The sequence below is a fragment of the Anabrus simplex genome, chromosome 12 (assembly GCF_040414725.1).
Source record: "Anabrus simplex isolate iqAnaSimp1 chromosome 12, ASM4041472v1, whole genome shotgun sequence".
Lineage (NCBI taxonomy): Eukaryota > Metazoa > Arthropoda > Insecta > Orthoptera > Tettigoniidae > Anabrus > Anabrus simplex.
The window spans coordinates 51,957,808-51,976,431 of NC_090276.1; the positions used below are offsets into that span (position 1 = coordinate 51,957,808).

At 37.8% G+C, this 18,624-nt stretch overlaps 1 protein-coding gene across 7 annotated transcripts in view; it reads right to left on the bottom strand.

Annotated features, from left to right (window-relative positions):
- Window positions 1–18,624, bottom strand: part of SA1 (stromal antigen) — a 168,688-nt gene that overhangs the window by 111,160 nt on the left and 38,904 nt on the right. For 5 of the 7 annotated variants that reach the window (XM_067156393.2, XM_067156397.2, XM_067156394.2 and 2 more), the window contains exons 4-5: window positions 8,822–9,012; window positions 3,260–3,638 (exon numbers count right to left, since the gene is read on the bottom strand). In XM_067156393.2, coding sequence (XP_067012494.1) covers window positions 3,260–3,638; window positions 8,822–9,012 — 570 coding nt within the window. The remainder of the gene's footprint in view (window positions 1–3,259; window positions 3,639–8,821; window positions 9,013–18,624) is intronic. The other 2 variants (XM_067156395.2, XM_067156392.2) reach the window with 1 other exon arrangement.

Here is an 18,624-nt window from a genome sequence, read left to right on the forward strand (position 1 = left end):
CCAAGCAGCATTATCTCAGATTATGACAATGTATTTAAAAGGTTGATACATTAACAAGAAAATTCTTGTTTTTATCTTCATTTTGGTATATAATACTTTACATTTCACAGGAAAGATGAATTAATACAAAGGCTTATGCATTTGTGTAATTATATCGAAAGCTGTTTTTTGGCACTTGGTCGAGTGTTGTATAGCACCATTCAATTACGAGACACACAAATACCTTGTCCATCCAGCCCTTATTAATCCGGATTTCCAGTTTATTTGGACAATTTTATTTAATAACGTGACGATATCTGTATCCTTTGAATAATACATATTGAAACTGTTGCATTAGATATGCTGTCACCACAGGTAACGTAGAACTGTCTATCTGTTTGTCCAAGTTTTCTGAAATGTCTGTAAAAATACCCGATTGCCTGGCTAAAAAATACGTGGTCGTGGCTACGGCACGATTTATTGGAAACAGTCCTACATGTAATGACAACAGTGATGGTGAATTGGGAAACGAAAGTAGCGTTCCAGCAGAAGAAGTAATAAATCCCAAGAGGCAATGACACAGCTCAAAAATGTAATGGTTTACATAGAACTCTCAATGGAAACAACTCTAGCTGCACTGATGTTTCTCAAATGCAAATTGCATAGTACTTGAGTAAATAAAAATGAGTATACTATCGAGTTAAAGTGCCTTTAAGTGTTGTTTATTTCATGTTTATGTCAATAAAGCTTTCTATAGATTATGTAGCTTGTATTCACGTATTGGTTCCTTTCCAGACTGTCCACACTGCTGTTAGTCCAGATCACCTCTGGTCCCATCTAGTCCAGATAAACAAGGTTCTTGTACACCACATTTCCTGGAGTCTAATGCACAATTTACTTTATTGTGCACTGTAAATTTCAAACCATGTAACTAAAATAACATTAGCCGGCTACTTCAGACCCCTTCTTGAAAGTTTAAATGAACATGGTACACTGCAATTAGTAATACTAACCTGACTTCGTAACTAGCATTCATGACTACAGTAACTTCTTGCAAACTCCAAAACACAAATCTAATAAGATTGATTTCCTTATGAGTAATCAACTTCACTGGGACTATTTACACATATCACTTATGCTGCAATAATTACCTACATTATGCAAAGCAGAATGGAAGCAGAACTTCCAAGTTACATTTTTTAATCTTGTATGCCATACATTTGAAAGCACAATCCTGATTATGACTCACAATAAAATGAAAAAGGCGCATCTCAGAATCAAGTAAATACAATGAATGACTATAACAAGTGCCTGTGAGTGTTTATGAATCAAATGCCTGTTTCACCGAGTGTCTTCCAGATGTATTGCTCTCTTATTTAAATGTAAAGTTTTTAAAAATACAAAGCAACTTATTTACTTTTTACCATTTATGCTGACTGACTTTGAATTACACATAAGAAAGTAAACTAATGATGTGATATCTATGTTATGATGTTGGTTTGAACCAAAAGAATCCTTCACCGGGCTGACTGGCTCAGATGTTGAGGTGCTGGCCTTCTAACCCCCAACTTGGCAGGTTCGATTCTGGCTCAGTCTGGTGCTATTTGAAGGTGCTAAAATACGTCACTCTCATGTTGGTAGATTTACTGGCACGTGAAAGAACTCCTGTGGGACTAAATTCCAGCACCTCGGTGCCTCCGAAAAACGTAAAATAGTAGTTAGTGGGACGCAAAGCCAATAATATTATTATTACAGAATGTTTCAGGGATGAAGCCCTCAATCCCGTAAACTATCCCATCATCAAGAACCTCCCTTATCACGCCTAAAGAATAGCAAGTAGTAGAATCTTAAGATGTTGATTCCCATAGGGAAACTGATGTCCAATAACGGACCAACTATATTGGTATTGTAGAATCATCTTAAAACTATGCGTGTAATGTTTTATTACCCAAGAACATTAAAAAAAAAAAAGAGTATTTCTATGTGGTACCCGACCGAATACACAGGATTTTTACAAAACGGCTCTATTGTTGCCCCTGCTATTACACAATATTATGAAAACAAAGGCTAGGACGGATGGGGCTTCAGTGGAAGTCTCCAATGTGTGTGGGCCAGCAGCAAGCAAAGCAATACTACCAGAGAATTGCTGAGGCTCCGAATAAGCACTCTCCTTAGAAGAAACTGGAAGTTGGTTATAACGATTAATGTGCCTAGAGTAATCTGGAGGGTGAGAACCTTCTGCTGGCCTATATAAAGTGAGTCTTAAGTGAGTCCTGTACACATGCAATTACAAGACGGTTACCAGTCATATCAACGAGGAGTGAATATGTCAGACAGCTATGCAATATTCAGTGCAGCTTGTTAGTTGTGAAGTGAACTAGTCTGTACAAAAAAAAAAAAAAAAAGGGCTACACAGGCCTGTTGGAGAGCAGAGTTTGACATACCAGAGTGCAGTGTGATGGAGTGTGTGAAAACTCGAAACAAGAGATGTATATTGTGCCAGGGTCTGCCATTTTTTTTTGGACGGTCTTGGAGGAGCAATCCAGCTTGGCCCCCAGTCACAAGTGACGTCACCTAGCATGGCCTGCCCGCTCGTTTCAAGTGGCAACCAGTCAGAGACGAGACAGGAGCGGGCTAGCCCATCCACTATTAGTCACAGGCCTTCCTGACATTGCGCAAGAAAACCAGAGCATTCCATTTCTAGAGAGATCCAGGTGCTTCTCCTCAACCACAGTATCTGGAAAGGCCGTTCCCAATAAAAGACAGGTCAGTCCAGCCCGATACGATTCAGTTCTGTGAGTGACAGCTGTGTGGAGCGAGTGTTTCGAAGCACTGGAGTGCTTCTGTGAGTCAAATGACGAGAAAAGCATGCAGTGCAGCAAGAGAGAACAATGCAGCGGAGCAATACGGAACCTTGGTAGAAGACTGCAGTGTAAGTGTGAACCTAGTACCATGTAAAAACTTGAGAGAATCTTTGCATGCTCATAAACTGTGAAGTGTGGCAATGAACAAGGTACAGTGAGTTAATGATGAACTGCCCTAGGGTACTAGTTACAGTTACAGGAGTTTGTGAAGTATAATTTTTTTTTTTAGCTCAATGTTAGACTGAAAACCTAGTGTGACTGAAGTGAGAGAACAGAGAGAGAGTACGGGCAAACTAGAGTAATTGTGTGACTGTGTAATTGTACAGCAATTAGTGTTAGCTAATAAATCTTAAGAGTAAATGCTATTTACCTGGTAATCGTCTACAAGTTACAATATACATTGCAAAGAAACTCACCTGCCAAAGTTGCAGTATGACGGAAAGCTCGCACCTGTGAATCTGATAGCCCTGTCAGCAGCGAGATAACATTATCCATAAGGTACTGGTCATAGATGATGGAGTACTGACACTGCTTCACCAATATCTGCACAAACTCACAGAAGTTGTTCCGAAACTTCTTCCATGTTTGTCCTGTCATGATCAGAGGATACTCCCCGCTTTCTTCATCGAATTCCTCTGTCATCTTTCGGATGATGGCAGCATGCTCCATGGTCGCCTGCATGTTAGGGGTGATTTTACCTTTGCATCCAGATCCATTAATAAAAAACTGCATTAACGAGAGAAGGGCAGAGTCCCGGTTGCTTTTGTAACTCTCGATCCAGTCGTCCACAACAGTCTGCAAAAGAAGGAACAAAAAAAGATCAAATAATGATCTCCGAAGACTGGAAGCAATTATAAATCATAAACATAAATTGCTACAAGCATGGTCTGTTAAACTACTGGCAAGTTCTATTTACAGCATGGACTGTGTTGTTGTTTTAGTACCTTAGGTACAGCTGGCTTATATTCTTAGTACCCCAACTCTCTGATGTAATCAATCAGTCTTCCATCAAGTCTACAATCAACTAAATTGGTGGTCTTAAGTCATATCATTGCTGCGGTGCCAAAACTGCGAATGTGACCATGTTCTTCCTATACATTATTTCCCTTAAGGCTGGTCATGCCTCCCAGCCACATACTGATATGCAGTCCATCAGAACATTTTTGTTGTGCTCCTTTTCCTACGCTACAGTGTAAAGGAAAATGAACCATAAATACATCATTCTCTAGGAGTGGGTAAATATGTCATGCAAACATACATTCCTACACAACAGTACAATAAGGTTCATTTTCCTTTATACACGCGCAATGAAATCACCCATTAACACTATCCTATCCGTGCAATTGACACTGACTACGATTACACTACATGCTTCATAAAACTTGTCAACTTCATCCTCACATGGTGAGTACATTGAGACAATTCTTGTCCTAATTCCTCACTGCAAAATCTATCCACATCATTCACTCATTTACGTGCTAAACAGAAACTATTTTGCGTCCAATAGTATGCCTGATTATCAGTCCTACCCCACACTCTGCCCTTCCCTTTTTAACACCTGTCGAGCACACTTTATAATCTCTTCCTCATCATCTCCACTTACCCGGATATTTTTCATTAACTCCTAATAAATCCAGATGCATCCTCTTTGCTGACCCAGCCAGTTCTACTTTCTTCCATAAGCCCCATTAATATTGTTAGCTCCTCATCGAATTCCATTTCGTTCGCCAAGCTGGTTTTCAAGGAATCCCTTGCTTGTCAAATGGAAATGGGATTCCATTACTCCCATAGGTCTGAGGTTTGCTTAAAACGCTCTGAGCGTGCTTGGTAAAAATTATGTGAAGCAGGATGCTAACCTTACTTACACGTAGTCTAAGTGAGGATCTCTCCTCAACAAGTTAGGGATCACCAGTAGATTGTAGAGCACAAGGAGGGCCACAACTCAGAATATGTCCAAGGTGCCCAGTCCCATTTCACTGCAAATGGTATCCTGACTTCCGGAACCACTTACTAGGCCACACAGCCATTATCCCATGTTTATGAACTAGGACATGATTGCAGTAACCCATACCATGAACCATTATTATTCTTAAATATTTTTTTTACTTAACAGAATTTCCTTTTCTGGACATATGAAATGTTTTAACCATGAATGTTTATGTTGTGGCAGTTCAAACTTGTTGTATTGCTTGGGTTTATTCATTTGCTTAAATTTTTTAGCCAACATAGGACTACTTTAGTCAGGTTTATGGACGTTTTTCTTGTTTTTGTCAGCCCAATACCGTTTTCATCCTGTCTGAACGTAATTTTTCTTCTGCTTCTGGAATCACTCTTCCTATTCTCTGTTTGTTGATTTTCATCTGTATTCTATAGAGTGTTTATCTTTCAGTATCTTGAGTGTATTTGTTTTTAACTCTTCTATTGTAATATGTAACTCTCTCATGTCTCCTTTAAGTTCTGTGATCCATCTAATATTATTCTTACTCTTACATAATTTTTCTATTTCTCCTTTCTAACTTGAGTACTCTTTTGCAACTGTGTTTGTTATTTTGAATAATGTTTCACATGCACATGTAACTTGTGGCTGGGTGACTGTTTTGTAGAGTTTCGATTTGGTTGCTGTTGAGAGACACTTTTTATTATATGTATTCTTGGTAACATGCTGTGCTGTAAACCAAATTTATCTATAACCAGTTTATTCCATGCTGGTTTCTCGTTCAGGTTCAATGTGATTATTTCACCTAAATATTAAATTTTTCTACAATTTTTATTTCTTGGTCTCCCAGCTTAATTGTGTTTGCAAGCGGAAGCTGAGTTAGCACAACTTCAGTTTTTTTTTCAAATGAAATTTTCAAACCGATATTTTGAGCTATTTCTTGTAAAGATTTTATTTGTTGTTTTGTTTCCTGAATATCATTGGCCAGAACAGCTAGATCATCAGCAAATCCTAGACAGTTCAAATGTACGTTATCCTTTTGGGTTCCAATTTATATATTGTTTGAGTTGTTCTTGTACCATTCCCTTATAACATACTCTAGTGCACAGTTAAAAAGAGGAGGCGACAATCCGTCACCCTGTCTTAAACCAGCTGTTACCAAGAATGGTTTAGAAAGTTCTCCTCTGAACTTAATTTTAGAAACTGTATTAGAGTAAGTTCAATCAATTTGATTAGCTTCGGGTGAAGTCCAAAATATCTTAAAATTTGTTTAATAATGATAGTCTATGAATGGAGTCGTAAGCTTTCTTGAAATCTATAAACGTTATTGAAAGGGGCTTGTTTCATTCTCTGTAATATGCCATGACTAGCTTCAAAATTATTATTCGTTCAGAGCAGTTTCTCTAAGGTCTGAAGCCTCCCTGGTACTCACCAACTCTTGATCAAGTTGTACTTTAATCTGATTATATAGTATCTTATAGAAAATCTTGTACGTGCAGTCAAGGATGGAAATACCTCTATAGTTGTCTGGATTACATCTTTCACCTTTCTTATGAATAAGATTAATTATAGCTGTTGTCCACTGTTCTGGGTAATCCAAATCTTTTGTGATATCATATGGAGGAACGTCTGAGTCGCACTGCCGGCGGATTTCCACATCTCTGCAAAAACCTGGTTGTCTCCACACACTTTGTATTTCTTCATTTCCTTAAGCACTGTTTCAAATTCTTTTGCTGTAGGTGGGTTTATATTTTCTGGTTTACTTTTTGTCGGGGTACTATGTGTATCAATTAATAAGAACTTTCAGGTTCATCACTGTTCAAGAACTTGTTAAATGTTTCCGCCATGATTTCTGTGTTTTCCATATTGTTATGCACTATTTTCTCATCATTATTTTTCAACAATAATGTGGGGGGTTATATTTTTGCAATTGTTTAAGAAAAGGCTATGTAATAATCTTTAGAACTGGTTTTGTAATATTTTCCTCAATAGAGTTTATTGTATCTTTTTGATATTTTCTCTTAATTCTTCTAATAGTTTGGTTGAATTCTTTTCTGACATTCTTGAGTTTAGTGGTGTTTTCTTCTGTTTTGTGTGGCATGTCTTTTCCTTGGATTTAATGGAGCTAGATCTTCTGCATTCTGTCTAAGAATTGGTATTTGCTTGGATTACAAATATATTGATTTATTTTTAGTATAAGTTTAGTTTAAAATTGATTCTGTTTTGTTGATATTTTGTGTTTGTTCTTTTCTTCCCAAATCATAATACTTTTATTTTCCTGTGTGTGCTAGTCAGGTTTTTTTATTTCAATGGATGGGGAAGTTAAAGGATGATGATGATGTTTGTTGTTTAAAGGGGCCTAACAGCTAGGTCACTGGCCCCTAATTGTACAAGTTGCAACAAAATTAAAATTAAAACTTCAAATTGTATCCACTGAATAGAAACTAAAATGAATGATGAAAAAATGATCAGTGGGTCCAATTCACAATGTCTAAATTACTAGGATGATGCTAATTATCTACATTTTTTTTCAATTTGCTTTATGTCGCACGGACACAAATAGGTCTTATGGCGACGATGGGATAGGAAAGAGCTAAGAGTGGGAAGGAAGCGGCCGTGGCCTTAATTAAGGTACAGCCCCAGCATTTGCCTGGTGTGAAAATGGGAAACCACGGAAAACCATCTTCAGGGCTGCCAACAGTGGGGTTTGAATCCACTATCTCCCGGATGCAACCTCACAGCTGCGGGGCCCTAACCGCACGGCCAACTCGCCCAGTACTCTAATTATCTAAAGGGGTCCAAAATCCAGGTCACCAGCCCCTCATAATGGTACAAATCACTGGTAAATCAGAACTATGGTGTTCCTCCTATAGTGGTACTAATCACAGGTAACGTAGACCGATGGGGTGTCTCGCATGCAATGTAGACCCAAGGAGTTTCTCAGAAGTGGTACTACTCATAGGTAGCGCAGACCTATTCTGAACACAGGGGAACCTACACATTCCAGCTCAGCATTACGGCACATGGATATTAGTCCGCGCAGCCGAATGCCCCCCCGGTGGAATACACACGATAGTACTACCCACAGGCAACGTCCAGAACCGTGGTGTTCCTCACATAAAGGTACTACTCCTAGCAAACATATATCCGTGGTGTTTCTCACGTAATGGTACTAACAGACAAATAGTCTCATGGTTCTAAAATTATCATCCCTTGGTCGCCCTTTTAGTCGCCTCTTACGATAGGCACGAGATACAGTAGGTGTATTTTTCGTCTGCCCCCACCCCCACCCCCACAACAGGGGGTTGTATGTTTGGTCTGCGAGAGAGCTAATTAATTTTGCTCAAGTCCGCCGACAAGCCGGTTAGGACGACCCCCCCCCCATCCGCCACCTGGGACACGCTATATGACAGTATCACCTCTCTCTCTGCTACGCCAGCGTAGTAAGTTCGTGGCGAAGTTCAAGGCTGAACAATTCTAAGGTGTTTCAATACCTAGATGCTTTATTGCCCACGTCATACCAATTACTTGAGAAGTGACAAATGTACTCCAGAAGACACCAGCAGTCACAGCTGCTTATAATGTATCTGACAGTGAAAATGAAATGAGTGAAGGTTTTGTGTGCAGTGAAAAACTTAAATATCATACTTCAGGAGTAAACTGTTATGTACAAAAATCATAATGACATCAAATTATTCAGAATTTAATTATCTTTCTTTCAGCCTTAGCAGTCAAAACGTCAGACAAAATAGTGTGTGACTTTCAGTCAATAAAAAACTTCTTTTTTCCAAAATTTAACATGTACTGTATATTACTTTCTGCAATGCACACTTTTATATATTAGGGAGCATGAATGTGTGTTAAATTGTTAACATGTTGAATTTTTTATTTCTGTTGCAAAATCACAAAAGATAGTCAAAGCTCCTTCAAACAGACCCGTGCAGATAAGCTAAGTTCAATAGGGTTAAGATACACCTGGAGGAATTAGTTGGAAAACAATTGGTATAACCATGTCAAGTAATAGAAAAATGAGTTGGTTTACCTGTAAGGAGATCTTGCCCTGGCGAATTACAAAGTATAGGCAGTTCTCATCCTCTGCCAACATTTCCGAAATGGGTTTACGACCAGGACGTCGTTTCTTGGGCTCTTCAATAAGGACTGACCGTCGAGCCTGCGCAGCCATGGTTGCTGATATTCCCATAGCCATGGAGGAACCACCTGCAGCAGCTGCAGCTGAAGTCAACGAAGACTACATAAGTCAAAGATGAAGTTCAGAATCAAGGCGTTCTTTTTTGAAATTGCCACAATGTTGAAGTATATGTTAGTTTAACCCTCACATAAAACAGATTCTTTTTGTGAGGATATGGTCAAAAATCCAGTTCTGCCAATTTCATCCACAAAATATCTGCACAAATCACTAGTACAAGATAGTTTATCACTGACTGTAACCAATCTGTGAGGGTGTTCCTGCACCCCCGTCATTGACCTCCACTTGCAGAAACTAAACCACCAATAATTATCTGTGCTACTCCTCACGATACTAGTTTTTATTTTATTATACCTGAAAGCCGGACGCTGTATTATGTAACGAGCTCCAGTCGTGGGTAGCCTTTTTACTACCAAAAGTTAAGCTCCCAATGGTTCCTTATTCTATTCAAGTATCCTGCCTCTTTACTGCATAACTTGTAGGCACCTCCATAGGAAAGAAGCAGAAAATGGTGCCATGAGTATACAACAAAATATGACTGTATTCATTACACTGGAAGCAGTCGACATGGTAGCGTACTTGGTCAGAGGATATCCTGCTTACAACACTACTCCAATCAGATTGCAAACTAAACAAATGGCTCTGGGTAGATTCCATTAATAACAGAGAAAAGTGCCATGGGCGTGAATGTGTTTAAGGTGGTTATTAGACTGCTAGGAAGTGAGCCAGATACTGTGATCCTGGAACCGTAGGCTGTGAAACATAGGAAATAAGGCGTGCAGTGATTGAACAGAGAAGAAAAAGAAATATGTAAATAAAAAATCAAGATGTTATTAAATGCCACAGTGAAGAAAACAGCTATATGACCTAACAGTACTCCCAAACAAATGCTGGGTAAATTAAGTCAGATTCCACAGTCAACAACAGCGGGAATTTAATTATGATTTCAGCAGGTTAAAATAAGGTAGTCCTTTGCACAGCATCCACCTGTCTTTCCATATCTATACTGTATAGAAATAATAACTTAACTCCATCAAAGATGTCTCAGAAGTACCGTAAAATGTCATTATAACGAAAGCCAGTTTAACGAAATGTTCAGAATAGCGAAATTATTTTTAGGCCTCTTCCCTTTTCCCTATTTAACATGTCTTAGAACATTTCATTGTAAAGAATTTTGAACATTCAGTATAACGAATTAAAATGTAGCCCTTTTTCTTCAAAATATAATTGAAATTCATCCTGTTTTAATCGCCAGGTATTTTGCACATGTCTCTCTATACAGCTAATATCAGATGGCACACTCCATACAACATACAGGAGGAACTACCTGATTACAAATCAGGGAAAAGTAAGCAAACGCATCACAATTCTGAGAACAAGTGAAGATTATCTTATTCAGTTTTGGTGTACCCGTACGGAACGTCATTTCAGTAAAGCCTCGTTAATTCAAAGTCGCTGGGACGCAAAAATCGGACTTCGAATTAACGGTCAACTCGTAATTCAGAAATGCCAACCCTCGCTGTATCACAACATATTCTAAGACCCGTTACTGCATGCATTTAACCTTGATTCACAGTTTAAACCTTTCAAATATCATGGAAAAAACTATATCCAAAATGTATCCAACAAGGTGCATTTACAGTATTCAGATAATGCACTCGGATAACTCACTGACAAACATAACCTCACGCAATGAAAGAAAAACAGAGCATGATTCAAAGACGAGGAGAAAACTATGCTGGCTCTTGTATGCAAGTGCTTCATTCAATGGATTTATTTATTTATTTACATTTTACGGCCTTCGCTGGACCACCCTAGCCAACTTTATACAAAGAATTTTTTAGTTTCCTGTCATCCCAGTACTTCTTCATTCTCTCTGAACTTATCCTTCTTTCTTCATCGGAAATCACCCTTCCTATTGTCTGTTTGTTGATTCTGATTTGCAGTCTGGTTTGTTTGTCTGAGAGTTTCTAGATTTTGTCTGTTTTGTTTCTTAGGTCTTCCACTGTAATTTGTAGTTTATCCATATCTTCCTTGACTTCTGTAATCCACTTAATGTTGCACTTACTATTCCATAATTTTTCTATTATTCTCCTGATGATCCTGTTCTCTGATGTCCTGATTAGATGTCCAAGAAATGAAATGCGGTTCTTCCTGATTGAGCTCATTACTGGTTCTATTTCCTTGTAGACTGTTTCATTAGAAGCTACTCTCCTGTGTCCATCTTTTTGGTATGATTTCTTGATGCATGTTCCAATGATTCTTCTCTCTATCTTAAGTATTTTGTCCATTTGTGCAGTGTTAGTTGTTTTGAAGATGGTTTCCCTTGCGTATGTTATTTCTGGTTGAATGACTGTTTTGTAATGTTTTAATTTTGTAGCTACTGACAGGCCTTTTTTGTTGTAGGTATTCTTGGTGACATATTGTGCTGTGGTCAGTTTATTTACTCTGTTATGCCATGCTGGCTTTTCATTGAGGTTATATGTTATGATTTCTCCCGGATATTTAAATTTATCTACAATTTTGATTTCTTGGTTTCCTATGGCAATTCTGTTTATGAGTGGTGGGTCAGTAAACATGATTACTGTCTTTTCAAAAGATATTCCAAGACCAATTTTCTGTGCTATTTCCTGTACTGATATAACTTGTTGTCAGGTTTCCTGAATATCATTTAACGTTAAGAATTTCATATTTAGGTTCCGTATTGAAACAAGATTTACATCAAAGAAAGGACAATAAGTTCCACCTTTTTCAATACTATATATTGTGTGAAAGTTTTACATTACAGTTAAAACATCACAACTTTTGTTCATTCGGTACCGGTTTCGACAGATTCCCTGTCATCATCAGCCGAGAATAATTAAACAAAGACAAGTATAGATCATGATTCTTATGGTGTGATTACAATGGTGGATTAAAAATATACATTATATGATTAAAATAGTATATATATATATATATACACAAATAAAAGGTAAGTAAAATGGGAATGGTCATTATTCTATGAGGTGTACACCTTAATATTTCTAATTAAAAGGTTAATTTGTTAAAAGAAATTTTGTTCTTGTAATATATAATTAGGGCCTATAGTGAAATTTAATTGTAGGCTTAAATCTGTAATATTTTAACTTTTTGACCAGTCAATTCATTGAAGTTATGTAGCCATGTTTGACACATTAAAAAGGTAAACAAACATTTAGTCGAATGGTGTTCCACATAAAATGTACCTGGACCAGAGATGCATGTTGTTAAATGTTGCATTATTGTCTATTTGTGTATGTTCTAAAAAATCTAGATATATTCCACTGCGCTCCCTCTTCCCCTCGCTCAGTAACTCCGCCCCTCCTTGCTTCCTTCTGAAGTCCGTCTCTTCACATTCAGCCTGTTAGTTCCACTCCGATACATCTACTACCAACTTGGCACCTGAGGTGAGTCCTTCATTTCGCTAATATTTCGCAAATTTTTACTCCTTCCGATTTTCATATAACTTTAAATAGCATTTTATTTCTTATAGGTTCCGACTTGGATCAGGATCTTTCCAAATCATTTATGTATTCACAACTTACAACACAAGATCTTCAAGTACCACCTTAGCAAGAACCTCAATTACTATTTCTCAAAATAATGTAAACCATTCCAGAATACAAATCGACATATTGAACTGTTCAATGGACATTCTAACTATCAACATCAATACATAGTGAAAAAATTAACTCATCTATTTCTGCTTACATTGAACATTAATATAATTCTTCCATTCTTAAGTCCAAGTTGAAGCTCCAATCGAATTTTATTGTACATATTTTATGTGGAACACCATTCGACTAAATGTTTGTTTACCTTTTTAATGTGTCAAACATGGCTACATAACTTCAATGAATTGACTGGTCAAAAAGTTAAAATATTACAGATTTAAGCCTACAATTAAATTTCACTATAGGCCCTAATTATATATTACAAGAACAAAATTTCTTTTAACAAATTAACCTTTTAATTAGAAATATTAAGGTGTACACCTCATAGAATAATGACCATTCCCATTTTACTTACCTTTTATTTGTGTATATATATATATATATACTATTTTAATCATATAATGTATATTTTTAATCCACCATTGTAATCACACCATAAGAATCATGATCTATATTTGTCTTTGTTTAATTATTCTCGGCTGATGATGACAGGGAATCTGTCGAAACCGGTACCGAATGTACAAAAGTTGTGATGTTTTAACTGTAATGTAAAACTTTCACACAATATATAGTATTGAAAAGGTGGAACTTATTGTCCTTTCTTTGATGTAATTCCTGAATAACGTTGGACAAGAGAGCAAGGTCATCAGCAAAACCTAGGCAATTTAAACTTATGTTGTCTTTGGGTCTTCCAATTCGGATGTTCTTTGGGTTACTCTTGTACCATTCCCTCATTATATATTCCAAGGCACAGTTGAAGAGCAGTGGTGACAAGAAATCTCCTTGTCTTAAGCCTGTTTTTATGATGAATGGCTCAGAGAATTCCCCTCTGAACTTGACTTTTGATTTATTGTTGGTTAAGGTGAGTTCAATCAATTTGATTCATTTTGGATGGAGCCCAATATTTTCAACATTGAAGGTCTATGGATACAGTCGTAAGCTTCCTTAAAGTCCACGAAGGTTATTGCAAGAGGTTTGTTTTGCTTCTTGTAATATGCTATGGCTAATTTTAAAGTGATGATTTGTTCTGCACAGCTTCTCCAAGGTCTGAAGCCTCCTTGGTATTGACCTAATTCTTCCTCTAGTTGTTCTCTGATCATCCAGTATAGGATTCTGAAGAAAATCTTGTATGTGGAGTCTTAGAGAGAGATACCTCTGTAATTATCTGGATTGCTTTTATCTCCTTTTTTGTGGAGTGGGTGGATTATGGCTGTGGTCCAATGTTTGTGGAACTTTTCTGTTATCCAGATTTTTGTTAGGGCCATGTGTAAGGATGTTTGAACTGTATCACTGGCATATTTCCACATTTCTGCGAAAACTTGGTCTTCTCCGCATGCCTTATAATTTTTCAACTCTTTTGAGTGCTGTTTCCACCTCTTGGATTGTTGGGGGATTTATGAGTTCAGGCGGGGTTTTGATGGGCGTGTCTGTATTAATTGCTAAAAGTTCCTGGGGTTCTTCACAATTCAAAAGTTTAATGAATGCTTTTGCCATGATTTTGGCATTTTCCTTGTTATTATGCGTCATTTTTCCATCCTCACTTTTCAGCATTGATGTGGGAGGGGCAAATTTTTGTACTTGTCTTCCAAACATTTTGTAAAAGTCTCTGGAATTGGTTTTGTGGTAGTTTTCTTCTATTGAGTTGATTAGACCTTCCTTCAGGCTAGCAACCCGTCGGAAGGACATTTGATTGCTTTCAAGTCTTGCAAAAAGTAAAATGCAAGACTGTAACAGGTCACATGGCCCAATACTTGGAAGGAAGATGATGATGATGATGATGATGATGAGTTGATTAGATCTTTCTGTGATTGTCTCTTGGTTTGCCTGATAATTTGTGTGAACTTTTTCCTGATATTTTTGAGGTTGGTTGTACTTTCTTCTGTTTTGTGTGTTTGAAATTTTAACCATGCCTGATGTCTTTCTTCATGAATTTTGTCGCATTCTGAGGTCCACCAGGCATGTCTTTTACGCGTGTTCAATGGGGCTAAATTTTCAGCTTGTTGCCTGAAAATTGGAACCAGTTCTTCTAAGTTATCTGTCAATTTTATGTTCTGTGTGACTTCTCTATATTTATCATTCCTAATTAACTGGTGTGGATCAAAGTTCCTTTTTCGTTTATTGCGTTTTGGTTTCTTTTTTAGTGGTGTGAACTTAATTTTGACTATGTAATGATCTGAACCTATATCTACTCCTCTTAATACTTTAACATTGTAGATTTCTCTGTGGAAGGTTTTGTCCATAAATACGAGATCCAGCTGCCATTCCCCTTTTCTCCAATCAGGATGTTTCCAAGTTAGTTTGTTGGGCCTCCTTTTGAAGTAGGTGGACTTTGAGATTAGTTTGTGTTCTCTGCAGAGTTCAACAATTCTTTGACCATTCTCATTTGTATGTTTATGTGGAGCCCATTTCCCAATGATATCTCGGTATTTCTTTTCTCTTCCGAGTTGGGCATTGAAGTCCCCTAACAGGATCTTAACGTTGTTAATATTTATTTGGTTTACAGTTTGGTCAAGGAGATCCCAAAACTTTTCCACTTCTTTCCTAGTCTTTGCTAGAAATTTTTTTTCATTAGTAGGGGCATGGGCATTTATGATGGGTTGGATGCTTTTAAACTCAAAGTTGCAATTCTAGGTGAGATGGCTTGAAAACGATTATCGAATCTATTATTTTCACATTGACTATAAACCCAGTTCCAAATTGGGGGCATTGTTTCATAACCCTTAGTCCAGGTTTCCCATTGTAAATTCTGTAGCCTTGAGATTCGAATGGTTCTTCTGTAGTATTTCTCATCTCCTGGGAGTCCTGCTACTAAAATTTTCTGTTTAATTCGTCCGTTAAGTTCTTTAGTTTTCCTGCTTTAAGTAGAGAATTAATATTATAAGTTGTAATGTAGTTGATCTGATCTTGTTTGATCCTGTTCTTATGTGCTGGTAGAGGAATGGGTGATTGCCAACGCTCCAACTCGATGTCTTCAAGGTGGCTACCCACCGAATCCGATGTAGCCTTCTCCTGCTTTCTTGGACACGACGCTGGAATTTTTTTCCTAAAAGACCTTTCCATGGTTGACTTTCGAAGGTAGTTAACCTTGGGTGGAGCAAGCTCCAATTTACAACTACAGTTGTTAACCGCAGAGGGACAACCCCAGATGTTCAGGGATCTGGGTTGGCATTTCCTCCTAACTCAATGAGGTACGGTTTTCCCGCCAATACTCGGGTGGCTGATTGCAGTGGTTTCCCACTGGGCGATGGGGTCGCCACGTCCCTACTCCTGACATTCAATGGATTACTGTATTGTATGCATTTTATATGCCCTGTACTTGCACGGAAAGTGCCCGACGCCCTTAAAACATCATGGCTTATCGAAGTTTCCTATGACGAGGGGATAAAGTCTCTCGCTTCGATGTGCACTGCAACAGTACAATGACCCCAATCCTTGTACGATTTCCCGGCTGGTACTACTCTCCTTTAAAATCATAAGTTTGTTTGGACTCGGCATTAAAAGAAACAATGGTCAATATCGTTAGGTGCATACGAATTGATTATATAAGCCAAGTTTTTTCGCCAACTGCCGGCATCGCCAGTGTAAAAGAATTCTACTTCTCCGCACACTGCCTGCTACATGATATTGTGGTGTTCCTTAAAATGCTGAATACTAAAGGATTACGAATGCACTTGAACCTAGCAAATATGAAGCACACTGTAAAGACACTGAAGTGAGTGAAAGTGCGGAAAGCTACCCACAGTACGTACCGAAAGACGCATTCTATCATGACGGGGATAAATTTTGAATTTATGTTACTCTGTAAAATACCAAATTATTTAAAATGTAAAGGCAGTTTTGAACTAAAAATCAGAATTTTGGTAATGGGACAGACATTTTTCTTCGAATTACAAATTATCCGTATTTCGAATTAAACAACTGAAATAACATTCAAAACCATACCTCATGTTTCCGGGAACGAGATCTTCGAATTAGGCAAGATTCTGAAATAACCGATTTCGAATTATCGAGGTTCTACTGTGCGTAGGATTAATTTCTTATACATAAAAAGCAAATAAAAGCCAATTTCCTACTAATAAAAATACCGGTACCATCAAATATTGGGGTGCGCGGATTGGTTTACAGTATTTGCATTTGCATTTTCAGGTAGCCATTTTCCATACATGTATGCGATTGGTCGAGCTCGATATCGATATCAAAGTAATCAATACGTAAGAAGTAATGCTACTGGCTAGGTAGGACCGCAACATTTACAATCAAACAATGAACATGACGGTTTTACATCTCTACCTTCAGTACTGCATTTCGTTTATTCACGTCTCATGACATGTTCATTGTTTATCTCTCGTTCGTAAAGCAACGTGTGCATGAGTGTGCCAGTTAACTCTTTCGCCAATATGGATCAAAAGAAGTGAAAGCAGCTTTCTTTAAAAGAAAATGTGAAATACTTTGGGAAGTGGAGAAACGAGGGAAAAAAGGAGAAATAGCGAAGAAGTATGGCATCAGCCCTTCAACACTATCTACTTTTCTAAAAGAGAAAATTTAAGATGAGCAGAATATTGATGCTGATGCCCTTGGCCCACAACGAAGCAAGAAGAATACAGCAGACTATGAGGAGGTGGACGAAGCCATTTATAAGTCGTTTGTCGAAATGCGGACCAGAAACATTCCTGTCAATGGTCCACTGCTATGCGAGCGTGCATGATCCTTTGCACTTTTGCTTGGATTTCTGGAATTTATGGCGAGTACTGTTTGGTTTCATAGGTTCCGAGAAAAATATGGCATTTCCAATAAGGTTGAAAATGGTGAAACAGTGTCCCAAAGGAAGTTGTATCTTCATGGCAGATGAAGACACTATCAGCTGCCTTGAAAGAATATTCACCAGCGGATATTTATAATCAGGGGTCGAAAAAAATCGGGCGCCTGAAAATTTTTACCTGGAGCCTGAATTTTCAAATTCGGTTTTGAAAATTTACTTTTTGAAATCTGAAGTTCCCTTACATGTACGTTCCCACTTTACAAAGTAACAATTCGTGTGGTGTTTCACGTTTTTTTCTGCAGCTCATATATTCTAATATGTGCAATAAACATTTTCAGTGCTTTTGGCAGTGTCTCGAATTCTGTAATTTCTCTTCGTACCTTGGACGTTTCAGTTCTGCACAGGAGCTGCCTAGCGGTCATGGGAGACATCGTTGTAACCCATCAATCAAGTATCCTTTCATGTGGACATATCGTAACACATCAAATTTCATTACAGATGATCAGCTGCCTATAGCCAAGTACAAAGATCGGACAGGAGTTGTGGAAAAATGCAGAGAACTACTAAGTTAAATAATTCCACGAACACTACATTACCGCCTTACTTCCCGTGACTAGCCGTTCCTAAACTATTGCTGCCAAAGCAGTGCTGATAAATTCCCGTGGAATTCATTCTTTGCTTTTAGAACATAAGGAATGACGTGTTTATCAATTCTTGTACTTTCACCGAACAATATTTATGCTTTTAATTTAATTACAGCATCTTGGTATTGAACGGTTTGCACTTTAGAAATACGGTTGTTTTTATTCCTGTGAGTTTATGGAAAATTGACAACGTAGCATCAGACATCGAAGCCCGTGAACTTGGAAGCCATTTAACGCTGATGTATTTTACGTTTCTGTGCTATACTTGAGAAAATCGGCAAAATGAAACGAACAAAGCCGCACAAATTGACTGATGCGAGTAAAGAACAGTGTACTCTTTCAGATTTCTTCCTAAGTAGGGCCCGTAAATGCAACACAAAGTGATACAGAAGCGAGCGAATGTAAGAAAACACTTGATGTAAGTGCCGACTGTAGTCTTCAGGACGACAATGACAAGCGTGAAATTTATGGTGTTCAAGACAATGATAGGTCAAACATTAAAAATACGTTGAAATTTCAATTTTCAGGCAAACGGAAATG